The sequence below is a fragment of the Aquarana catesbeiana genome, linkage group LG03 (assembly GCF_042186555.1).
Source record: "Aquarana catesbeiana isolate 2022-GZ linkage group LG03, ASM4218655v1, whole genome shotgun sequence".
Lineage (NCBI taxonomy): Eukaryota > Metazoa > Chordata > Amphibia > Anura > Ranidae > Aquarana > Aquarana catesbeiana.
In genome coordinates, this window is record NC_133326.1 from 62,816,074 (window position 1) to 62,838,729 (window position 22,656).

At 43.4% G+C, this 22,656-nt stretch overlaps 1 protein-coding gene across 2 annotated transcripts in view; it reads left to right on the forward strand.

The window, feature by feature from the left end:
- Positions 1–22,656, forward strand: part of LOC141131399 (transient receptor potential cation channel subfamily M member 7-like) — a 202,535-nt gene that overhangs the window by 136,729 nt on the left and 43,150 nt on the right. For both annotated transcript variants that reach the window (XM_073618613.1, XM_073618614.1), the window contains exons 22-25: positions 3,838–4,012; positions 4,339–4,465; positions 13,255–13,439; positions 15,501–15,633. In XM_073618613.1, the coding sequence (XP_073474714.1) occupies positions 3,838–4,012; positions 4,339–4,465; positions 13,255–13,439; positions 15,501–15,633 (620 nt within the window). The remainder of the gene's footprint in view (positions 1–3,837; positions 4,013–4,338; positions 4,466–13,254; positions 13,440–15,500; positions 15,634–22,656) is intronic.

Below are 22,656 nucleotides of genomic sequence, written 5' to 3' on the forward strand. Positions count from 1 at the left end.
CTTTATTAGTTTTAAACAGTTAAATATTTACAAACCTCTTTCATCATCAAGTTGAACATTCATAATTTTATATATCATCCTATATTAAAATGTCATTTTTTTCCATCCCCATTTCGAACAACCTAACTATAATAAATGTTATAATTTAAACCCTCTGACATATTGTTCTTTACCATGTCCATACTCCATTCACCCATGTCTTACTTATCATACATGCATTCTATACAATTACATTTTTTAGTTCCATCTATTCATTTTCAAAAAAAAAAGAAAGAAAAAAAAAATTCTCCTTTAAATAGTCTCTCTCCCCCTCTCCACGGGGCACCCCTTTTCCATTCATAAAAATGTTTCCATCTTTATTGAGGACCAAAACTTGTCCCATTGATGCCACATTCTAGGCTTTTGATCTTTTTCCATCCCTTCTCTCCTTATCTGTTCTTCCATATATTGTATTTTGTTCAATTCACCATGTATCTTGAAACAACCACACCACATGTTTTCAGAGTCCTGTATTTCACCTGAAGTTTTTTGTGGGTTTTTCTTTGCATTCCGAACATTTTTCCTGGCAGTTGTGGCTGAAATTCTAGTTGGTCTACCTGACCGTGGTTTGGTTTCAACAAAACCCCTCATTTTCCACTTCTTGATTAGAGTTTGAATACTGCTGATTGGCATTCTCAATTCCTTGGATAACTTTTTATATCCTTTTCCTGTTTTATACAAGTTCAACTACCTTTTCCCACAGATCATTTGACAATTCTTTTGCTTCCCCCGTGACTCAGAATCCAGAAACGTCAGTGCAGCACTGGATGAAAGATGCAAGGGTCTGTCAGGAGTCCAGAAACTCCTTTGACCTTTTATACACACACTAATTACAAGCAAACAGATCACAGGTGAGGATGGTTACCTTTTTAATAGCCATTCAAACCCCTTTGTGTCAACTTGTGTGCATGTTATCAGGCCAAAATCACCAGGGTATGTAAACTTTTGATCAGGGTCATTTGGGTAGTTTCTGTTGTCATTATGATTGAAAAAGAGTAAACACAGTTGGTTGATAATAAATGGCTTCAGTCAAACACTAACCATGAGTGAAATAAATGTTGTTGTGTTATTCATATTCTCTGAAAATGGCCAAGAAATCTTAAATTCTGCCAGGGTATGTAAACTTATGAGCACAACTGTATACTACAACATGGAGGCTGTATTATACATAAGAGGCAATACCGCTTTCACATATATTTGCAAATGTGCAAGTCAAACCTCCTGTTTTTATTGCAAACTGTAAGTGTACAGTAAAAAATTGTGTTGTGTTTTTTTTTTTCCTTATATGTACCCACTAATTCAATAAAGCTAGTTATGAATTGGGATGGTTGCCATTTTTTTGTCTGTAACAGGCATTTTCTGTATAAGCCCAAACCACTAGAGTGGTTAGTGCTTTTTGAACTTTCATCATCAGGCCTCTGTGTCTCAGGTCTGCAAGGCTACAAACCTGGTTTTCTGTCCACACATGCTCTAAATTTTCCAAGGTTGATGTATGAGCTTCTGCAGATGGTAGTTTAGAAAAAGTTCTTCAAGTGGCTCTTTTAATGCCCTTGTTTTCCCTTTTCTAATATGTGTGTGTGTTTTTTTGGGTTTTTTTTTTCATATCAGGCTAGTTCACTTGTGTTCTGATGTGTTCACCCTTCTGTTTGGACTGCTTTTGGACATCCCTTGGTTGCTTAATAATAAAGCTGTGTCGCTCAGTGGACAATAGCGAAAACAAGATTTTTGTACTGGCCATAACATCCTTTTCTTTTTCGTCCTTTGAGGGACATGGCTCCCTAGCCTCATATACGGTCTTCTTTGGACGACTTCAAACAAAGCAGGTGTATGGTGGAAGGGGTTATAGCCTTTAGGGTGCTGGCTCTGTGTCTAGTGTGTATTTCCCCTATAGGCAACAGTATAACTCTTGGTTGCTTGTGAATAATGAATCTGTGCCCCTCAGTGGACTTGGACCTCTCTATTTGTCCTGTGTACCATTATCCTTGAAAGTAAAAGCAAATCCCAAATTTTGTGTTGTCCCCAAAAAAGTAATAGGGAGGAAATCTTCCAATGGAGAGACTAGTTCTGGTGACCTGGAGCGCCCCAAGAAATTCCCTTAATTTGCAGGGATTTCCTCACTTCCTGTTTGACTGTGGGACAGGAAGTGAATGTATATCTCCTTGATGGGACACAGGTGGCAAAAATAAACCTTACAGCGATTATAACCCTCCTTTGCTCTGTAGTAGAACTACAGGCAAAAAAAGTTTGCCTGTAGTTCTACTTTAAGCTATACCAGTTTATTATATGCAGGTGAATGTTCATTTTTCTGTCTGGCTCACAAGATCACCAGCCCACATAATTAGAGTGGCAGAGGGAAGAAGGAAGAGGCAGCATGCTTTACTATGTTCCTTTGCATTTATTGAAGTGTAGCGCTACCCGTGCAGGAGCCGCTGGTTACTGGTTCCCCCTATTCCTGCACAGCCAGGCAACACACATTTCCAACTTGCATCCAGACACCATAAGTCATTCCATGGGCTTGGTTTTATTGGGGAAAACAACTTGGATAGGGTAAAGGGATTTTGAAATGCCCAACTTGACTTGGAGAAACGTCAGTTGAGGACAACTTCCTTCTCTATGTATGAAAAAATGAAGACCTCTATACAAAAATGATGATCCTGGACTGTACTCCCTCCTGAATAAATGGAGTCTCTATGGATAAGTGGCAAGATCCTTTATTGACCAGAAGCTCTCAGTTCTGATTAAAGAATTAGCACAAAGTTGAAGTGTATGCAGAAGTATCTTGTCTCCTCTATAGAACTTCACCCAGTTCTGACGCTTGCAGATACTAGCAGCCCACCTGCCTGCTCTAAAGAACTCCCCTGGACAAGGGATTGGGATTTAGCACAATGCTGTCCCTGGAAAGCATGCTACGTTCCTCCCCTTGTATGCCCCTGGGTGTCCTGAGGGACTCGCACTGTCCTTTGCTCCCTGCTGCACTGGGCAAGACTCCTGTTCAGGCCTCCAACTGATCAGATTTTACCATGCCAGCCCGGATGTCCAAAGGTAATGGAGATTCCTCTCTTAGGCTTCCTCTCCCTCCTTTTCTCAGCTCCAGCTTGGGGTCCCCTCCCATGCCATGCGACCGCAACCTCAGCACCTCATCTTCCACCTGACTCCCCTGTTGGCCAGGCTCCACCATATTGAAGGGCTGACCCAGCCACCCTGCCAGGCCCTCTGCCTGGGGATTGGCCAGATTCCCTCAAGTATGCAGAACAGGACTTCTGCCCACTAACTTCCAGAAACTTCTCCAAGCTTCTAGATTCAGGGGGAGGTACCAGATACCTTCCCTAGTCAAGCGATCCAGCCTGACCTGCAGTAACCCAACCCAGTTAAAGTCTCGCACAACTACCATGAGTCGACAAAATACATTTACCTACACTAGTTGCACACTAGAGCAGTGGTTCTCAACCCTGTCCCCAAGTACCCCCAATAGGCCATGTTTGCAAGATTTCCTTTATCTTGACTTGGTATTTTGGACAGCTATTTTATCTAAGAGAAATTCCTAAAACCTGGCTTGCTGGGGGTACTTGAGGACAGACAGGGTAGAGAACCACTACACTAGAGGGTGCTACAGAAGAAACCTGATTTATTTTTATTTATTTATTTTTTAATTTTAGATTTGCCCTGACATACATTTTTATTATATATATGCACTTAGTTCCGAAATAGGAAAAAAGTCTCAATTAGAACGTATTTCAGACTAATGTTTAAAAAACAGAAACAACAAAAAAAAAACAATGGTTTTCCTTTTAATTTAAGGTCTCAAACATGTTCTACATAGTTGTCATAATGGCTGTTGTTCTTCTGAGTTTTGGAGTTCCAAGGCAAGCAATTCTATACCCACTTGAAGAACCAACTTGGATGCTTGCAAGGAACATTGTTTTTCAACCTTACTGGATGATCTTCGGGGAAGTGTATGCCTATGAGATTGATGGTATGTTTCAGAACTTATTTACACATTACACATGTTTCTGCTTGTTGTCCTCAGAGCATCAAAGGAAATAGAAAACCTGCTTTTATTCATAGTGTATTTCAAAAGCTAGTGTTAGGGCGGGGGGGGGGGGGTGGGAGGGGGGGGTACACCTGAGTTTCTGGAGAGGTGTGTGCGCATGTATGGTATTTATATGAACTTTCAAAGATCAAAAGTGGAATATCATGTTGCAAGCAGCTGAGATGGTGATATTGATGTTTCTTTTTTTTTTCTTTTGCATACATAAATTTTAAAACCTTTCCTTTTTTTCATGCTCCGCTTTTTCATAGTTTGTGCCGAAAACTCTGAAGTGAAAGAACTTTGTGACCTGGGAACGTGGTTGACACCGTTTCTTCAAGCTGTCTACCTCTTTGTACAGTACATCATTATGGTGAATCTTCTGATTGCATTTTTTAAGTAAGTCCGTTTTGAGGTTGCTATCCCAGATCACAACTTGTTTATGTGTGAATTCCAGAAAATCTTAGAATGTTATAATTCTGTCAGTGCTTTTGGACTATAGTTGTTCTCCTGTATGCTTGTATACCTTTGATATCAGATCCTTTGCATAGAGTCTGAAGGAAGCATCTGCTAGCACATTTGGATGTATAAAATATATATTAACTTGCAATAATAATAAAGAAAATTAATATAAGCGGCGCTAAAAGTGACACTTGAACTGTGATAAAGTGAACATCCGTTTGCACAGACCTATAACATGAGTACTTATAGTGATATCACAATGATCACCCTGTGCCAATAAAAAATGCTAAATATGTGCATAAAGTCCATAAACTGATGAACACCGTGGATGATGTGCAGGCTTCTTTAAGAGCAGGCTCTTTGGAGGTTGCATGTTCTCCCTGTGCCTGCGTGGGTTTCCTCCCACACTCCAAAGACATGCTGGTAAGTTAATTGGCTTCTGTCCAAAATTGGCCCTAGTATATGAATGTGAGTTGCGGACCTTGGATTGTGGGCTCCTTGAGGGTAGGGACCGATGTGAGTGTGCGATGTATGTGTGGAGTGCTGCGTAAATTGACAGCTCTATATGGGAATCTTAAATAAATAGGGACAATTGTAGACACGCACCCACACTCACTCAGGTTGAACTGGTGTCTTTATTCAACCTTACTAACTATGTATGTAACTATGTTTATCACACTCATTTGCCAAAACACGAGAGTGTGAGGCATTTTTGTTCGGTGAGTTTTGAATCTGACGGGAGAGGAATCACTGGCACGTGTGGTTTGGTGGATAATTTAAAGAAGCCTGCACATCATCCACAGTGTTCATCAGTTTATGGACTTTATGCACATATTTAGCATTTTTTATTGGCACAGGGTGATCATTGTGATATCACTATAAGAACTCATGTTATAGGTCTGTGCAAACGGATGCTCACTTTATCACAGTTCAAGTGTCACTTTTAGCGCCGCTTATATTAATTTTCTTTATTATTATTGCAAGTTAATATATATTTTATAGATTTTATTTTTAAAAGTGGCAGCTTGGGGTTCTTTATATACACATTTTTGATACACGTTTCTTTGGTTAAATAGCATTTAGCGCAGTGGTGGGAACCTAAGCGGGGCGTGGTTCTTTGCTTGGTTACCATTTTTTGCCAACACATTTGGATGGTCTTGTTTTAGTGTCAACCTCTTCTTCTTTTTTTTTTTTTTTTTTTTATCTTTATTTGCTTTTCAAAGAGGTTTTCAGGGGTTGGATTACACCATATCTATTGTCTTTTCCCACTAAAAATTCTATTTGACATATCAGGCTCCCAGATCTTGGAGGCTCATTTGTTTGAGGTCGTGAATTCTGTCCAGCCCATCTTGTTTCATGGAATGTGCCACAAACTCTCTTTCATTCTGCAGCTTTAACTTCCTGTTCTGTTAATGGGATGCATTTTTTTTGCTGCCAGCATCCATTTCTTGTTAGCCACAGGGTTTTGAATGCTGCCATGCAACTCCCATCATTTGTTATGCATTCTGGTACTTTTTTGTGTCGACAAATTGCTTGGTTGCAGCAATACATAATAATATTATAAAGGCCAACTAAACAAGTGCTATGCTTAATAAGTCTGCAGCCCTTTAAATGCTTGTAAACCTCAGACATGAAAAAAGCATATTCCTCTATAGTGCGTACCTGTCTCAAAAGCACTAAGGTTAATTTTTGTCTGCTGCCTCCCTTCTCTGCTATCAGCATGACTCACTTCTGACAATTTTTCCAGACGTTAAATAAAAAAACGGCTGACGTTCGGCCTATGTGTATGTCGGACGAGCATGTTGGAAAACCAGCATCCGACCAACTCTCGATCAGCGCTCTCAGCCAATTGCAGAGAGTGCTGATTGAAGTGTTCTGGTGGGGGGCCGTCCCCCTGTCAAGGAGGAGGAGGCTAGAACACTGGTGGGGGGATGCTGAAGAGGGGGTTTAGTGCCGGTTTGTGCAATACTATTAGAACAGGTAACATGTTTGTTATTTTAATTAAAACATTTTTTAGCTTTACAATCACTTTAAATGGTGACATGTGAGCAGCAGTGTCTCACGGAGCTCCCCATTCCATATCCATACAGCGATCGGGTTAACCGGCACTTTACCCTGTCTACACTTACTGGAGCTGCTCCATCTAGACATTGGGAGCCAGCAGGTGTGTTCTGCCTGCAGTAATTTTGTACCATGACGTGGGGAAAAAAACGGGCTTTAGCGGGGGTTAAATGGCACCCAGCCTCCTCTCCAGCAGCAGACCCCACAATGCACTGCTGATAAATCCAGGAAGGCGGTGAGTAAACCTGCCAAGACTACCAAAAAGGTTCTTCCCAGGGACATGTTATTTTATACCCACAAGCTGCTGGGCTCCAACGGTCAGGAGGCACAGAGGGATCTAGATGCAACCTTTGCTGCTGCTCAGCCTTTGCCACTGCCCAAGGGAGTACAATCACTTTAAATGTGGAACCACTTATTTTTAAGTTTCAGGCATAGTGTAATTTATGGAAAAACTTCTTTTCTGTCTATAGCTGGCAGATGCAACCTTAAAAGATAACCTTGGTTATTGTATGCATTTCATAATTCAATGGATTGCAAAGAATATAATTAATAGCATCTTGCAGTGCCATGAAAAAGTATTGATACCCCTTGAAATTTTCCACATTTTGTCATGTTACAACTAAAAACGTAAATGTATTTTATGTGATAAACCAGGGGTAGGCAACCTTATAGAGGTGGAGATCTACCTGAACAACTTGGGAGAGATCACCGGCATAGTGTTGCCTCCTTACACCTGATTTAATTGCCGTACTACTGTGTCACAGTCATGTGCATTGTACGGCAATCATGGGTTTAAATCAGGTGGTGAGGCAACATATCAGGAATGTATATACTACATCCACTAACCATGACAGGGTGTATAACTCTTACTGGGGCTGCAACATGTGTACGCCCCTGGCCACTGCAGCTAAAAGGGGTGCAGTTGGGTAGGGGTGATAAAAACTCATCTTAACTTTTACCACCCCCCAAACTGCAAATGTAAATGGGCCCTTACTTTTCTGAGCCCTCTATAAGGCTGCTTTCACACTGGAGCACTGCAGTTTACCTGCACCGAGTGTAGCACAGTGCATCTGCAACTTTCCTGGGTTAGCTGTGTTTTGCCATAGACTTATATTATATCTTGCAGGTGTGGTGCACTTTCTGAAAGTGCACCAAAACTAATGCATTCATAAAGTGCACCAAACCCACAGGATATATTAGAAGTCTAGATGGCTAAGCGCAGCAAACCCGCAGGAATGCTACAGGTACACTACCCATGGTGTGGGTAAACCGCAGCACATCAGTGTGAAAGCTGCCCTACATTATTATGCCCAGTGTATTGCTTCACACTGACCTGAAGATTTCTTCTTTTCTGCTGCTGGCACTACTCTGGAGACCACTAGCCAGAATTAGAGGCGAAGTGCAGTTGGTATCACTCCGCATGGGACAGGGGCCAACACTACAGAGGAGGCATCAGTTTTCTTCCTACTACACCTCCAACTTTACAAGTAATCCCTCTGCATTGCACTCTGTTTGATGCTCTTGATTTTCGGGTCAGCAAGCCCAGACCGCAGTCTACCAGTCACCTGTCCGATCTACAGGTTGCTGACCCCCATGATAGACCAACACAAAGTGGCACATAATTGTGAAGTGGAAGGAAAATGATAAATGGTTTTCAAAATTGTTTACAAATAATTATGTGAAAAGTGTGGTGTGCATTTGTATTTTGCCGCCTTTACTCTGATACCCCTAACTAAAATCTAGTGGAACCAATTGCCTTCAGAAGTCACCTAATTAGTAAACAGAGTCCATCTGTGTGTAATTTAATCTCAGTATAAATACAGCTGTTCTGTGAAGCCCTCGGAGGTTTGTTAAAGAACCTTAGTGAGCAAACAGCATCATGAAGGCCAAGGAACACACCAGACTAGTCAGGGATAAAGTTGTGGAGAAGTTTAAAGCAGGGTTAGGTTATAAAAAAATAACCCAAGTTTTGATCATCTCACGGAGCACTGTTCAATCCATAATCCAAAAATGGAGAGTGTATGGCACAACTGCAAACCTACCAAGATATATCTATCCACCTAAACTGACAGGCCAGGCAAGGAGAACATTAATCAGAGAGGCAGCCAAGAGGCCCATGGTAACTCTGGAGGAGCTGCAGTGATTCACAGCTCAGATGGGAGAATCTGTCCGCAGGACAACTATTAGTTGTGCACTCCACAAATCTGGCCTTTATGGAAGAGTGAAAAGAAAGCCATTGTTGAAAGAAAGCCATAAGAAGTCCCTTTTGCAGTTTGCGAGAAGCCATGTGGGGAACACAGCAAAGGTGGAAGAAGCTACTTTGGTCAGATGAGACCAAAATGTAACTTTGTGGCCTAAAATCAAAACGCTATGTGTGGCGGAAAACGAACACTGCACATCACCCTGAACATACCATCCCCACCATGAAACGTGGTGGTAGCATCGTGCTGTGGGGATGCTTTTCTTCAGCAGGGACAAGGAAAGTGGATAGAGTTGATGGGTAGATGGATGGAGCCAAATACAGGGCAATCTTAGAAGAAGACCTGTTAGAGTCTGCAAATGCCTTGAGACTGGGGTGGAGGTTCACCTTCCAGCAGGACAACAACCCTAAATATACAGCCAGAGGTACAATGGAGTGGTTTAGATCAAAGCATATTCATATGATGGAATGGCCCGGTCAAAGTCCAGACCTGAATCAAATTGAGAATCTGTGGCAAGACTTGAAAATTGCTGTTCACAGATGCTCTCCATCCAACTTGGCAGAGCTTGAGCTATTTTGCAGAGTAGAATGGGCAAAAATGTCACTCTCTAGATGTGCAAAGCTGGTAGAGACATCTCTAAAAAGCCTTGTAGCTGTAATTGTGGTGAAAGGTGGTTCTACACCTTTCGCCGTAATTACAGCTACAAGTATATTACAGCTATGTGAAAAGTGTGCATGTCACACTTTTCACATATTTATTTGTAAAAAAAATTGAAAACCATTTATCATTTTCGTTCCACTTCACAATTATATGCCACTTTGTGTTGGTCTATCACATAAAATCCCAACAAAATACATTTACGTTTTTTGGTTGTAACATGACAAAATGTGGAAGGGGTATGACTACTTTTTCAAGGCACTGCATATGGAAGAAAAAACAGATTACGTTTAAAGTCATTATAGCATCCAACTGAGGAGAATGGTATAGCTACCCCACAATCCTTTTATATATATATATATATATATATATATGTGTGTGTGTGTGTGTGTGTATATATATATATATATATATATATATATATATATATATATATATATATATATATATATATATATATATATATTCACTATGCAAACACAACATTTTGCAGAGTGGGAGAAATGGATCCACCCTCTATTTTGCAAGGTAGATCTTTTAGAGGTGCTAGAGAAGGGGTTGTGCCTCTGTTTTCTAGTTGAATAAAATGTGGGAATTGTCTAAGGAATTACTAGTGATAAAGGTTATTTCTTTTACACCTGTTTGGGGTAACTATATGTAAATGGAAGTGGCAAATTTGATCTTGCCCTCTGGAAATAGGGTATTTTAAAATTTGAACAGTTGTACTGTAATGATTTTCTTTAAAGCATTTTAGCATCGTGAAGACTTATTACCTTTATTTTTGTGGCAGCGATAATCAATATAGCCAAATCCTGGAGATCTGCCACCATTCCTTTACATCTGTTCAAGGCTAAACTGTCTTGGATCATGGTAAATGAGTATCTTGCAACCTTCCTGAATGACAAAGTGAAATTATTTGGCAAGTCTTGGGACTCCTTAATCAAATATTTGACCCGTGGTTGGAGGATTGGCACATGCTACTTTCTATCTGTCTACCTTTCCTGTACTGGCATGTCCCTATCAGACCTAGTGGGACATCCACTGACCTTATCAGGATTGCAAGACCATCCTCCCCTTGCCGGAGGTTGCTTGAGACCCCGTGGTCAGCTGGCAAGCTGGGGGTCTTGCGGGTCCTCGCTTCTCACTCTGATTATATTTAGCAGATTGTCCTATGATAAATCTTAAAACCTTGGGTATCTCTTGTTGGTCATAGGAAAATATGCTTTTACTTACTTGCTAATTGGACTTATGCCTTAGTCACATTGTATCCCCTATGCATATGCAGTTAGTTTTTCTGGGATTTTGGCTAATGAAGACCTATTTCTTACATCTGTAAATATCTTATACATGTGGAGGATTTATGGCTTTGTAGCTCTTGTGACTCATTATACAACATTGTTTGTATTTGAATTGAAATTTCTAATAAAAATCATTGGAACGAAAATCATTTTAACAGCTGCAGGAAGAGTTAACAATACTTAAAGATTTTACCAGTATTTACAACTAATTCATGTAACAGGCTCCCAGGAGAGGATAACACGTATGAGAAATAAGATCCCAGTACTGGAGAAAGTGGTGTTGTCTGATTTATACAAAGAGTGTTATTTCCTCCTATATACAACATTCTGATCCATACATATCTGATAAAACCTCCCCTGAAATTCAGAGAGCAATGTTCTTGAAACAAAGGTAATGTGGAAGAGGGTGAATGGAGATATTAGGGGTGATTTCCCCTGTCTCCATTTCAGCCTTTTAGAAAAGTAACTTTAATTTATTGTCTATAGCAGTGGTCATCAACCCTGTCCTCAGGGCCCAGTAACAGGCCAGGTTTTATGTATTACCTTGGGGAGATGCAGACTAGAATACTACAATCACTGAGCAGCAAATTATATCACCTGTGATGTATTTCAGGTATCTTGCAAACCTGGCCTGTTAGTGGGCCCTGAGGACAGGGTTGATGACCTCTGGTCTATAGGATGTATAGAACTCCCCATTCACTTTAGAGATTAGGATAGCATTATTTGTACTAGATCTGGACAGGCACTGGGAGATCTCATTCATCTTCTCTAGAGATGTCCTAAGAACAAGTTTTGTATGTAATCCATATAGATTAATTTTGGGGCATCTAGAAGTTCTGGAAAATTAATCTTAAATTTGGCAATAGTAGTACATTGTATCTTGCTAAAAAAATGGTTGCACAAAAATGCATTTCACCACATCCACCAGCAGTTGAGAAATGGATATTGACAGTCAATTTGAATTCAAATTATTTTCAGCATAAGCAAGTTGCTTCAAGACCTTGAGTGTATCCCATATGTCCTGGCTCTGAAACAGTAAAATAAGCTCACAGCTGCAGCCTGATGAATTTTTACAGGACTCGCAGGGTGTAGCCTCCCTCCAGTTTAACTGCCCCCCTTCCTCCCTATTCAGAGAGTTGACAGGAAGGTTTTTATAAGGCAGGCGTCACTGAATGGCCGACTGTAGTCCGGATCCAGAATGATTGACAGTCCTATCTGGATCTGACTCTGTCGCACACGCATGCTCACATATGTTGTGTGTATGCATGATTTATATATGCATATGTTGTATTTAACATTTGGGATTGTAGTTGTATTCACATTTATAATGTATGATCTTTTTAATGATTTGTATTCAAGTTATCTAATATGTGTTCTTGGTTTCAGTTTATGTGATCACTATATATTAGCTGGCAGCTGGGGGGTTATATTGAAGAATTGTTCATGCTGTAAGCCAGCCTTTTTCAACCAGGGTGTCTCGAGGTCTCTTCAGGGGTGCCTTGGCAAAATGCCTAAAATATGCCCAAAAACTGTACACAAGCAAGTGGATGAATCCTGCCTTATAGTTACACTTTCCAGTATTTGTTCCCCATTATTGGTAACTCACAGTTCCCTCCTGGACTAGACCCCCTAGTCGGAGATATAATGCGCGCAGCTAATCGCACAAGAGCACATTTTCTGGTGAATGGAGAATGGCCCTCATTAGAGACATTAAAATGCGACACAGGTTCCTACAGGCTACCTTTGTGGTCTGCCCTCCAACTGAGACATTTCCTCACGTCGATACCTGAGCCGCACCATTTTAATGCGCCACTTACGATGTTTGAGGAATACTGCACGACAGAGGATAGTCTTCCAAAGGTTCTATCGTCAATGTATAACCTCCTGAACTCTCCTACGGGAGACACCACCTTGAATTGTATAAGTAATTGGGAAAGGGATCTAGATCGTACCTTCCCAGGGGAACAGGTTCAACGTATCAGATTCGCTTTAAAATCCTCTATCTGTACCAAAGTACAAGAGACCAACTCAGGAGGGGACGTGTGGTGTCGGTAATCTGTACTGCTGCATGCTGCTCTCGGTATCACTGTGAGAGTCAATTTCATGTGTGTGCCGCCCATTCTGATTTCTTGCCCTCCTGAGTCCTGTCCCTGAGCTACTTACTTACTATATCGAAAATAAAATAAGAAATATGTTTTTTGCCTTATCTACCTTAAATCGCATTGCTAATTACATATTGTACTTGTTTGTAGCCTAAGTAGTGAAATTTGTACTTAAAACTGTAATTTTGCAACTTTTGGAAATGCCAGCAAAAACGTGGCTGTGCCAGTAAATTTTGGGTGTCTTGTCAGTAAATTTCAATCTGTTACGTTGGCAACACTGGGCAGTATATCCTGAAGGTTTAGAACTTCTTGAGTCTTCATGGACTACATAAAAATAATTTTACAATGAGTACAAAAGTGTAGTTTATCCTATTTTATTCTGATTCCCTTTACCTCTTTTTTCGCAGCAATGTATATTTCCAAGTAAAGGCTATTTCAAACATTGTATGGAAGTACCAGCGCTATCACTTCATCATGGCTTACCATGAAAAGCCTTTCTTGCCTCCACCATTGATCATCTTCAGTCACTTGTCTTCTCTGTTCTGCTTTGTATGTAAACGAAGAAAGAAGGACACCTCTTCACATGGACCAAGTAAGTTTTAGTGTCCTGCTTCTTCTTTTCTCATTAAATTGTTACTGTCACATACTGAGGATTTTTCCACTGTTAGCCACTAGTTCTTTAACCACTTGCCGACCGGGCCATAGCCAAAAAATTACTACAGCGCAGTCGGATAATTCTGGGAGGGCGTACTATAACGTCCTCCCAGAATCACGCTCCCGCGTGCCCCCTGGGGAGCGCACCTGGGAATGTCCATGTCAGTCGGGTCTCCCAGACCCTGCGTATCACGGATCTGGGTAAAGGGCCAATGATCACTCCGTCCAAAGACGGAGTGATCACTTGTAAACAAAACGGAGCATATCGGTTCGACTCCTCCTTTATCCTCACGCCCATCAGTACAGTGTGTGAGGAGAGGAGGAAGCCCGGTGCAGCAGCGCTGTGGGCTGGATCTGAAGCGCCCACAGCATTGATCTGTGGCCATCCCTGGCTCATCCATCCACATTTATGCTCAGCCATGCTCCACCCCTGGCTCATCCATCCTCATTCATGCTCCATCCCTGGCTCATCTTTCATGCTCAGCCATGCTCCATCCCTAGCTCATCCATCCACATCCATGCTCTGTCCCTGGCTCATCCATCCTCATTCATGCTCCATCCCTGGCTCATCCATCCTCATTCATGCTCCATCCCTGGCTCATCCATCCTCATTCATGCACCATCCCTGGCTCATCCATCCACAGTCATGCTCCATCCCTGGCTCATCCATCCACAGTCATGCTCCATCCCTGGCTCATCCATCCTTATTTATGCTCCATCCCTGGATCATCCATCCTCATTCATCCTCCATCCCTGGAAAAGCAAAAACAGAAAAGCGCCTCTGAGTGAAATGTTTTAATCGATAATACAAAAAGTAATCAACACTTACATCTCAGTAAGTACAGGTATACTCATAGGGAAGGGTGTTATCCTAAGGATGTGGCCGGTGTCAAAGGCATGTTTCCAGGAGGTTCCAAGTCCAGGCTGTGTAAGCCGCAAGGAGCCGGAGAGGAAGCCGGCTGTGTTCTATGGAGGAGAGGTAGCGAACAGCGCGTGACGTCAGAACTGTCAGAGGCAACACAACACTTTTTAGAGCATGCGCGAAGTCCGCGAGGCGCATGCGCGTTCCTTTCTCAAGTGTAAAACCTGTTTATGCTTCTCTCCAATCATTAACCTTTGAATGTCATCGTGGCTTGACCAATCAGACGGCCTGAGCACGCGAACCTGGAAGAAAAACCGGGTGAAAATGGAAGCCCTGTCAGCGGTCAAAGCGCCCCGCTGGAGGGCTTCATTCTAAGGTAAGTATTTCATAATGTGCTAGTATGTGATGCATACTAGCACATCATGCTTTTTTTCCTGCAGGGGATTGTTTTTTGTGTTTTTTGTTGTTTTTTGTTGTTTTTTGTTTTTTTGCTTTTTGTTTTTTAAAGGTGGCATGTAAAGTACTCCTTGTACTTGTACTGCTTAGTACCGCTTTAAGCACATTAATAAGGTTAATGATTGGGGAGAAGCATAAACTGCATTGAAATCAACTTTAGTTGTTGTCATATAGCCTAAAATTTGTACCTTGCATTAAAAAAAGAAAAAAAAAATTCTAAACAATTCTACAATAGCCTGTTTTGTTTTTTTGGCCTGCATGTTTGCCCCATGTTTATTCATATTACCCAGCCATCTTGGACTCTTTGGGGTGTTTTTATTGTAATCATATGTATGCTTTTTTTTTTTTTTGGATCTATTCCTTGCATTGCAGTCTGCACACATGACTTATTTTTAAGTAGGTTAATTATGCATATGAAATACTGAACTGTTGAGTTCATGAGTAATCCTTAAAATCTACATTTGCTATACCTTGTTTTGGATAAAAGTAGGACGTATGCTAAATGATATAAAATGGGGGAAAAAATAAGCATAGTTCTCTCTTGTAAGGTTATTTGTTCCTGCACACTCATAAAACTGAATAGGTCTGATGTTATATGGTGCTGGTGTTCAGGTAATGCCAAACCTCTTAGAGTCTCTAAGTAATCCTTTTTTTTTTTCTTTTTCCTTTTCCCTTAAAAAGAACTGTTTCTAACAGAGGAAGACCAAAAGAAGCTTCATGATTTTGAAGAGCAATGTGTTGAGATTTATTTCAATGACAAAGATGATAAATTTCATTTGGGAAGTGAAGAGAGGATACGTGTTACTTCGGAAAGGTAATGCATATTACACAAGAAAAATGTGCACCTCTAAAGGCTCATGACATCATCATTTTCTTAATACTCTATTGTTTGTCATTATTGCTTATTACGAGAAGGATACTGAAAATATTTTAATTGTACAGTACAGGAAACAGGCAAAGTATTCATAGACTCTGGTTTATAGGCTTGTACCTTCATGTGATTGGACACTTGCAAGCTTTGAAGGACATGCCCACTGTGCACCTTCTGTATACCCTACCCCATTCTGTGAATCCTCAGTTTTGTGCTAGTGCCCTAACGTGATGGACCTCTTCTCCTTCACAGTAACTACTATTTTATTTGTCCTAATTTATTTTATCTTCGGATTCTTAAATCAGCGCCTAACTGTTTTCTAATGCCACAAATAGAAGCAGTGCATGCAAATAAATTTTACATTAGGGGTCGCACCCAGACCCCACACAGTGGGGATGGCTTGTACAGTTACTCTGGGCACTGGATCCTGCATGGGCGCTCACTTTGGAGCTTAGTACGATGCATGTAGTCAGTCACAGGGTGCTATACAGGTCTAAGGCCATGGTCCATCCCTATTGTACCAGTCCCTAAAGGCCCCTTCGGGGGTATACCCTCTGAGACAGGCGAAGACCTGGACTTTATATACAGTCTAGCATCATGGACAGGTAAGACAGACTCACCCTGACCTTTACTGTAAATGATTGATGCTATATTTGAATTGTATTCTCTATAGAGTAAAGGTTTCAAACTTGGCACTAAAACTCAGTGGCTCAGAGCTTAGTCTCAGGTGGATGATCAGGCTTTACATGCCACTTGTACTGCCACTTACACCTAGAACTTGTATATGGCACGCTTCAACCTGCCATTTGGGCACAAGGATTCGCTACAGGGTGGGATTGTTTACACCCGAGTTGCTGCATTTTTCTTTTGGACTTGTCCTATATTCCGCACCCTACTCTGTGAGAGAAATACCTTCACATTTAGCTATGACGAGGAGCAAGCGAAAGAGAGCCTTTGCAAAACCGCAGGTGAACATTTGCTCTGCTGAAGGCCCACACAGCACTCTATCTCAGAGTATTGATGCATCCCCTGAACTGGAGCAGGAACTGACTCTAACATCAGTCTCTGCATCCAATTCTAGCTTTATTTCAGGCACCTAACAAAAGGAGAATTTTCTGCAGCTATTTTACATTTCCTCGAACAAATAACGGCTTTTTTTTTAAACAGTAAATTATTTTTTATTTAAAAGAAAATTTATATATCATAATAATGACACAGTACATGAACATCAAGCGTATGCAATACGTCGCAAGGTCTGAGTTGACAATATAGTTACAGCTAGCAGTTATTCTTTCAAGCATACAATGACATCTAATAGTTAAAGCATTTTAGCAATTATATTCCTAGTAGTATTGACGGATCATAGTAGGAGTAGAAAAGGCGGGGGGGGGGTCTAGGAAGGGGGGAGAGCGGAGGATAGGAAAGGGGTTATATAAATCCTACACCAGAATAACATTGCTATGTAGCTGCTGCCACAAGACACTATAGGATAGAGTCAGAGCACCGGGGATTACCAACTGCCCCGGGTCTCCTATCCATGTGCATCAACCCATTGAGACCAGACTTTATCAAATTTTTTAGGGCAATTTCTACTCTATGTCAACTTGTACAAAGGTAGGACAGAGTTTATCGTGGTCATCCACATATGTTGTGTGGGGGGGGGCGGGCTGCTTCCACCTGAGAAGAATCTCCCGTCTGGCATAGTATAGAGCATAGAACAGGAACAGTTTGTCGTGTCTGGATGCTTCAATGTTTTCCATATTGCCCAGTAGCGCCAAGGCAGGATCCAACCTAGGGGGCCAGTCCCCAAACGTGCCCAGGACTTCCATCACTCCCTCCAAGTATGGACGTAGCACGGGGCATGACCATACCATGTGAAAAAAAGTTCCAGGAGACACACCACATCTGGAGCAGAGAGCGTTAGTTCCTGGATATATAGTGGCTAGCCTCACTGGGGTATAATATGCCCTATGTAGGAACTTAATTTGAATGAAGCGATCCCTTGCTGAGATAATTTTTGTGGTATAGTCAGACACTATATCTTCCCAACTATCGTCTGTCGGCTCTGGGATGTCAGTCTTCCATTTATTAAAAACGTTAGTCAGGGATGTCATATGTGCAATTGAAAGGTAGAAGTAGAGGGAGGACAATGGTTTGTCCATGATTTTAGCAATGAGCAGTCGTTTAACTGCGTCAGTCTGAAGGGTCAGGGGGCCAGGGAACTGGGCCTGTACCGCATGTTTTAGTTGATAGTACCTGAACTTCATGGAAGCAGGGATATTATGTTTAGCTTTCAGTGTTTCAAAGGAGGAAAAGGACCCATCATGGTAGATATGTTTAATAGTTACTATCCCCCTGACCGCCCACAACTGAGGGTCCGGAAGCCCATAGAGATGTGATAGCTGGGGATTACCCCACAGGGGCATATGGGGGGAGATGACCGAATCCAACTTATAAATAGCTCTTGCCTTTTGCCATACCTGTATAGTTGTGCGCATTAAAGACGTTACCTGGGGGTGGGCCTTGGGCCCTCTGTAGAGTAAGTTAGTTAACGCCGCATAGGATCCCAGGATGGCCGCCTCAAGGGTCAACCGCAGGGTTCTGTATGGGCTGGTCAAACCACCACCAGACAGTTACCAGGACTGCCGCCCAAAAGTAGAGCTGGAAATGTGGCAACGCCAGTCCTCCCTGGGATAGGTGGAGCTGGAGCATCTTCCTTGCCAGTCTCAGAGCTTTCCCAGCCCAGACAAAAGTGGCAACAATTGAATCCAATTTTTGAAAAAAGGATTTGGGAATGAGGCACGGAGTGTTCCTGAAAAAGTAGGTGAACTTGGGGAGATAGACCATTTTTACCAAGTTTACTCTGCCCACCGGAGACAGCGGTAGGGTCCTCCAAAGTTGGCATTTCTTGCCAAATTGGGTCAGGAGGGGGGAGAGGTTATCCTCCATGTAGGCTTGGGGGGACTCTCTAACAATTCCCCCGAGATATTTAAATTCATCTACCTATTGGAGTGGTGTGTTGGTAGCCACCCTGGGGCCCGAGCGATTAAGGGAAAAAAGGACTGACTTATCCCAGTTGACGCGAATCCCAGAGTATCTGCCGAATTGATCTATTATCTCAAGTGCAGAGCTCAGGGAGGCTCCTGCATCGGCCAAGTACAGCAGGGTGTCATCCGCGAGATTTTTTTCCTGAAGCACTCCAACCTGTATTCCCTTGACCTGTGAATTTTGACGTAGGAGGATGGCCATGGGTTCAATTGCCAGGGCAAAGAGTCCCGGGGACAGGGGACAACCCTGCCTGGTACCCCTATACAGTCTAAAGGGGGGGGACAACAGGCCATTAACCCGTATCTGGGCAGTCGGATCCCTGTATAGAAGTTGAATCCAGGAAATAAACCTGGGCCCAAATCCAAAGCGTACCAATACCTCCCATAGGAAAAGCCACTCGACAGAGTGGAATGCCTTTTCGGCATCAAGCGCCGCCACCACACCCATATCCCCCTCTGTAGCTAAGTCTATATGGGTAAATAGCCTACGAATATTGATGTCCGTTCCTCTGCCCGGCATAAAGCCAGACTGATCCGGGTGGACCAAGGCCGTTATCACCCGGCTTAGCCTGGTCGCCAAGATTTTGGCCAGTATTTGGGTATCCACATTGATCAGAGAAATCGGGCGATAGGACTTGCAGAGTTCGGGATCCTTGCCCGGCTTAGGGATGACCACTATCACCGCCTCTGACATGGAGGCCGGCAGGATCCCATCCCTCAATGAGGCCAGGAGCATGGAGTGAAATTTGGGGGCCAGTTCCTCAGCATACATTTGGTAAAATTCAGTGGGGAACCCGTCTGGACCTGGTGTTTTCCCGGCCTGGAGTGAGGAGATGGCCCTGACCAAGGCGGCCCTGACCAAGTTTGCCTTCTTCTGTCTACAGACTCCACCAATGAGTGATTGATAATGGCCTCTCGAGGAGGGCTTAAAGGCATCCCACACTACCGCTGCTGGGGCCGACCCAGGGTTAGTTGCCCAGTAGGCGTCCATTTGTATGCGGAGTCCGGAATCCACCTCCGTGTCAGAGATCCAGAATCTCGATAACCTCCACAATCTATCCGTGGGAGACCCCTCCAAGGACAGCTTGAGGAGCAGTGGTGCATGATCGCATATACCCCTTGAAAGGATTGATATCTGCTGCACCCTGGGCAACAGAGGTCTCCCTGCGTACATAAGGTCAATGCATGAGAGAGTTCTGTGAGTGGCTGAGTGACAGGTAAAAGATTTGTCTGAGGGATGTTGCCACCTCCACAGGTCCGTTAACCTATATGTTTCTGCCCAGACCGATAATTCTGAGGTAGGTCCTCCCGTGGATTTAAAGCGGTCTAGCCTGGGATTAGGCGAAGGCGGCCCAGTTTATGGAGTAATTTGATTGAGGAAGGGGGAGGAATATAAATACCCACCAGCACCACCTCCAGGCTCTCTACCATTGCATGCATTATTCTATATCGTCCATCCGGGTCGAGCACCAGCCCCAGAAGCCGAAACGGTAATGACTTGCGCACAAGTATGCTAACCCCCCTGGCAAAGTGTGAATATGTTGAATGGTAGTGATGGCCAACCCAGGGTTTCTTAAGGCTAAGGATCTTCCTCCCCACCAAGTGGGTCTCCTGGAGGACACAAATGTGAGGGTTATGGGATTTTAGAAACTGGAACACCAGTTACCGCTTCACTGGGGAATTAAGACCCCTTGTATTCCATGAGACCAATGTTAACAATGACATTTAGGTGCCCAATATATCAATAATGGAGAGCATTCAGGGGAACGGCCCGACCCGGATGGAACTAAAGCAGTAGACAACCACATTGTACAAAGAGTAGCCCCTATGGGGCGGTAAAATTGCAGGTCCAATTGACTGAGTGTTAAAAATACATGTATAGAGTAAACAATAAAACTTAAACTGAAATGAAAACAGTAACAAAACAACCCCCCCCCCGCCAACCCCCCCAGAACAGCGGGTGGCTTCTCCTCCCAAAAGTGGCACGGCAACCGCCATACAACGGGGGTAACATGTGCAAGAGGCTATTTAAGCACAAGTCTGCTGACCCATAACAGCCTTGGCTGTCCGGATTATATTTTATGGTGCTGGTCTCCCAGCAAGCTGGGGGTACAAAACTTTGTGCAGCTATACAAAGGTTTCCTGAGAAGAAAGAAAAATGTTAGTATAAACTTCTGGTTCAGATAAAATGTTCCACAGTGCGTGGCAAAGGGGAGAAGGCGGGGGGGGGGGGGCGCAGCTGAGAAATCCTTTCAAAGTTCCCCTCTGCAGGGAGATACTATGTCCCCCTCACCCTCTATGCAGGGGAAGGAAGAGGGCTGGATGGGGGGGGGGGGGATTGCCACGTCACCTCAATCCCAGTGTCAAGGGGAGGATTACTAACACACAGCAGGGCAGCTATACAGAATTTTCCTGAGAAGAAAGTAAAGTGTTAGTATAAGCTTCTGGTTTGGGTAAAATGTTCCACAGTGCTTGGCAAAGGGGAGAGGGGGGGGGGGGGGGGGGCGCAGCTGAAAAATCCTTCCAGAGCTCCCCTCAGCAGGGAGATACCAGATACTATGTCCCCCTCGCTCCCTATGCAGGGGAAGGAAGAGGGATGGACAAGGGGGGAAGGGGGATTGCCATGTCACCGTAATCCCAGTGTCAAAGGGAGGATTAAGAACAAGCATCAGGGAAATCCAGAAGGTCGCATGTAAGTGCTTGATCTGTAAGATTAGATTTCAACAAATAGCTGTAGATATTATAATGTACTTGCTTCATCCCTCACGGATCGTGTCCAGCCAGGAAGATGCCTCCTCAGGCGATATGAAGAATCTCACCCGTTCTCCATCTTGACCCCGAAGTCTGGCAGGGAAAAGCATGCTATACTGTAAGTTTTTGGCGCGAAGATGGGAGCTGACATGGTCAAATGATTTTCTCTGACGCTGTGTCTCAATGGAATAGTCCGGAAATATGAGGAGCTTAGCATTCTCAAACTTGAGATCCCCCACACTTCTGGCCTCCCTCAGGATAAGGTCTCGATCTCGGTAATTCTGTTGCGATTTTCAGCATCTTCAGCGCGCAATTCTAGGTGTTTGACTCTGATCTTTAATGAATGGAGGTCAGTCGCATGCTCTCTCTGCACATCTTCAGCTGCAGACACACGGTGTTCTACCTCCGTCACTCTACCCCTGAAGGCATCAATATCTCTCCTGATCAGGCCCAGTTTAATGTAGACACGGTCTATTTTCTCTGTGAGGGCCGTTTTACATCCATTAATAGCTTCCAGGAGTGCTGCATGCTCTGGGGGGGGGGGGTCTGAGGAGTTTCAGCCTCGCGACTCACCTCCCTTCCCTGAGCTGACATGCTGGCAGGGGTAGCTGGGGCCTTGTCCACTGTGTGCTGTATGGTCCCGGATATTTTTTGGCTCTGTTGGCGCGCTTTGTCCTCTCTTCTGTATCCGGGCATGAGCAGGGACTGCCAGAGGGCAAGATTAAGCTGGTGTGGTGGCGGTTGAGGTCCCAGCACCGCGGGATTGTAGGATTGTTGATCCGGACCGGAGCTGAAACATGTCCTCTCCCGTCGCCATCTTGGACACGCCCCTAGAAGCGTGCCTTTAACTCATACTGTCAACTCCTCTACAGGATAAAAAGCGTCCATGCCACCAGCTGATGGTGACCTCTGGAGATAGTCTTTCAGGCTAGGTTATTTTAACTTCAAAGTAGGGAGCAAATCGTCTGCAGAGAGGTAAGGGAAACTTCTGTAATGCTGAGGTCGGGTGTAGCAAGATGGCCGCCTTGTAAGATTATGGGATCCGGGCTGCCGCTGCCATCCACACCAGTCATAGGGAGGAAACCCACCTCAGTCCTCTGCTGGAACACTGCTCTGTCCGGTAAGGGGGCTCCGGTGGTGGGATGGGGTCCTAATTGAGAGGATTGCA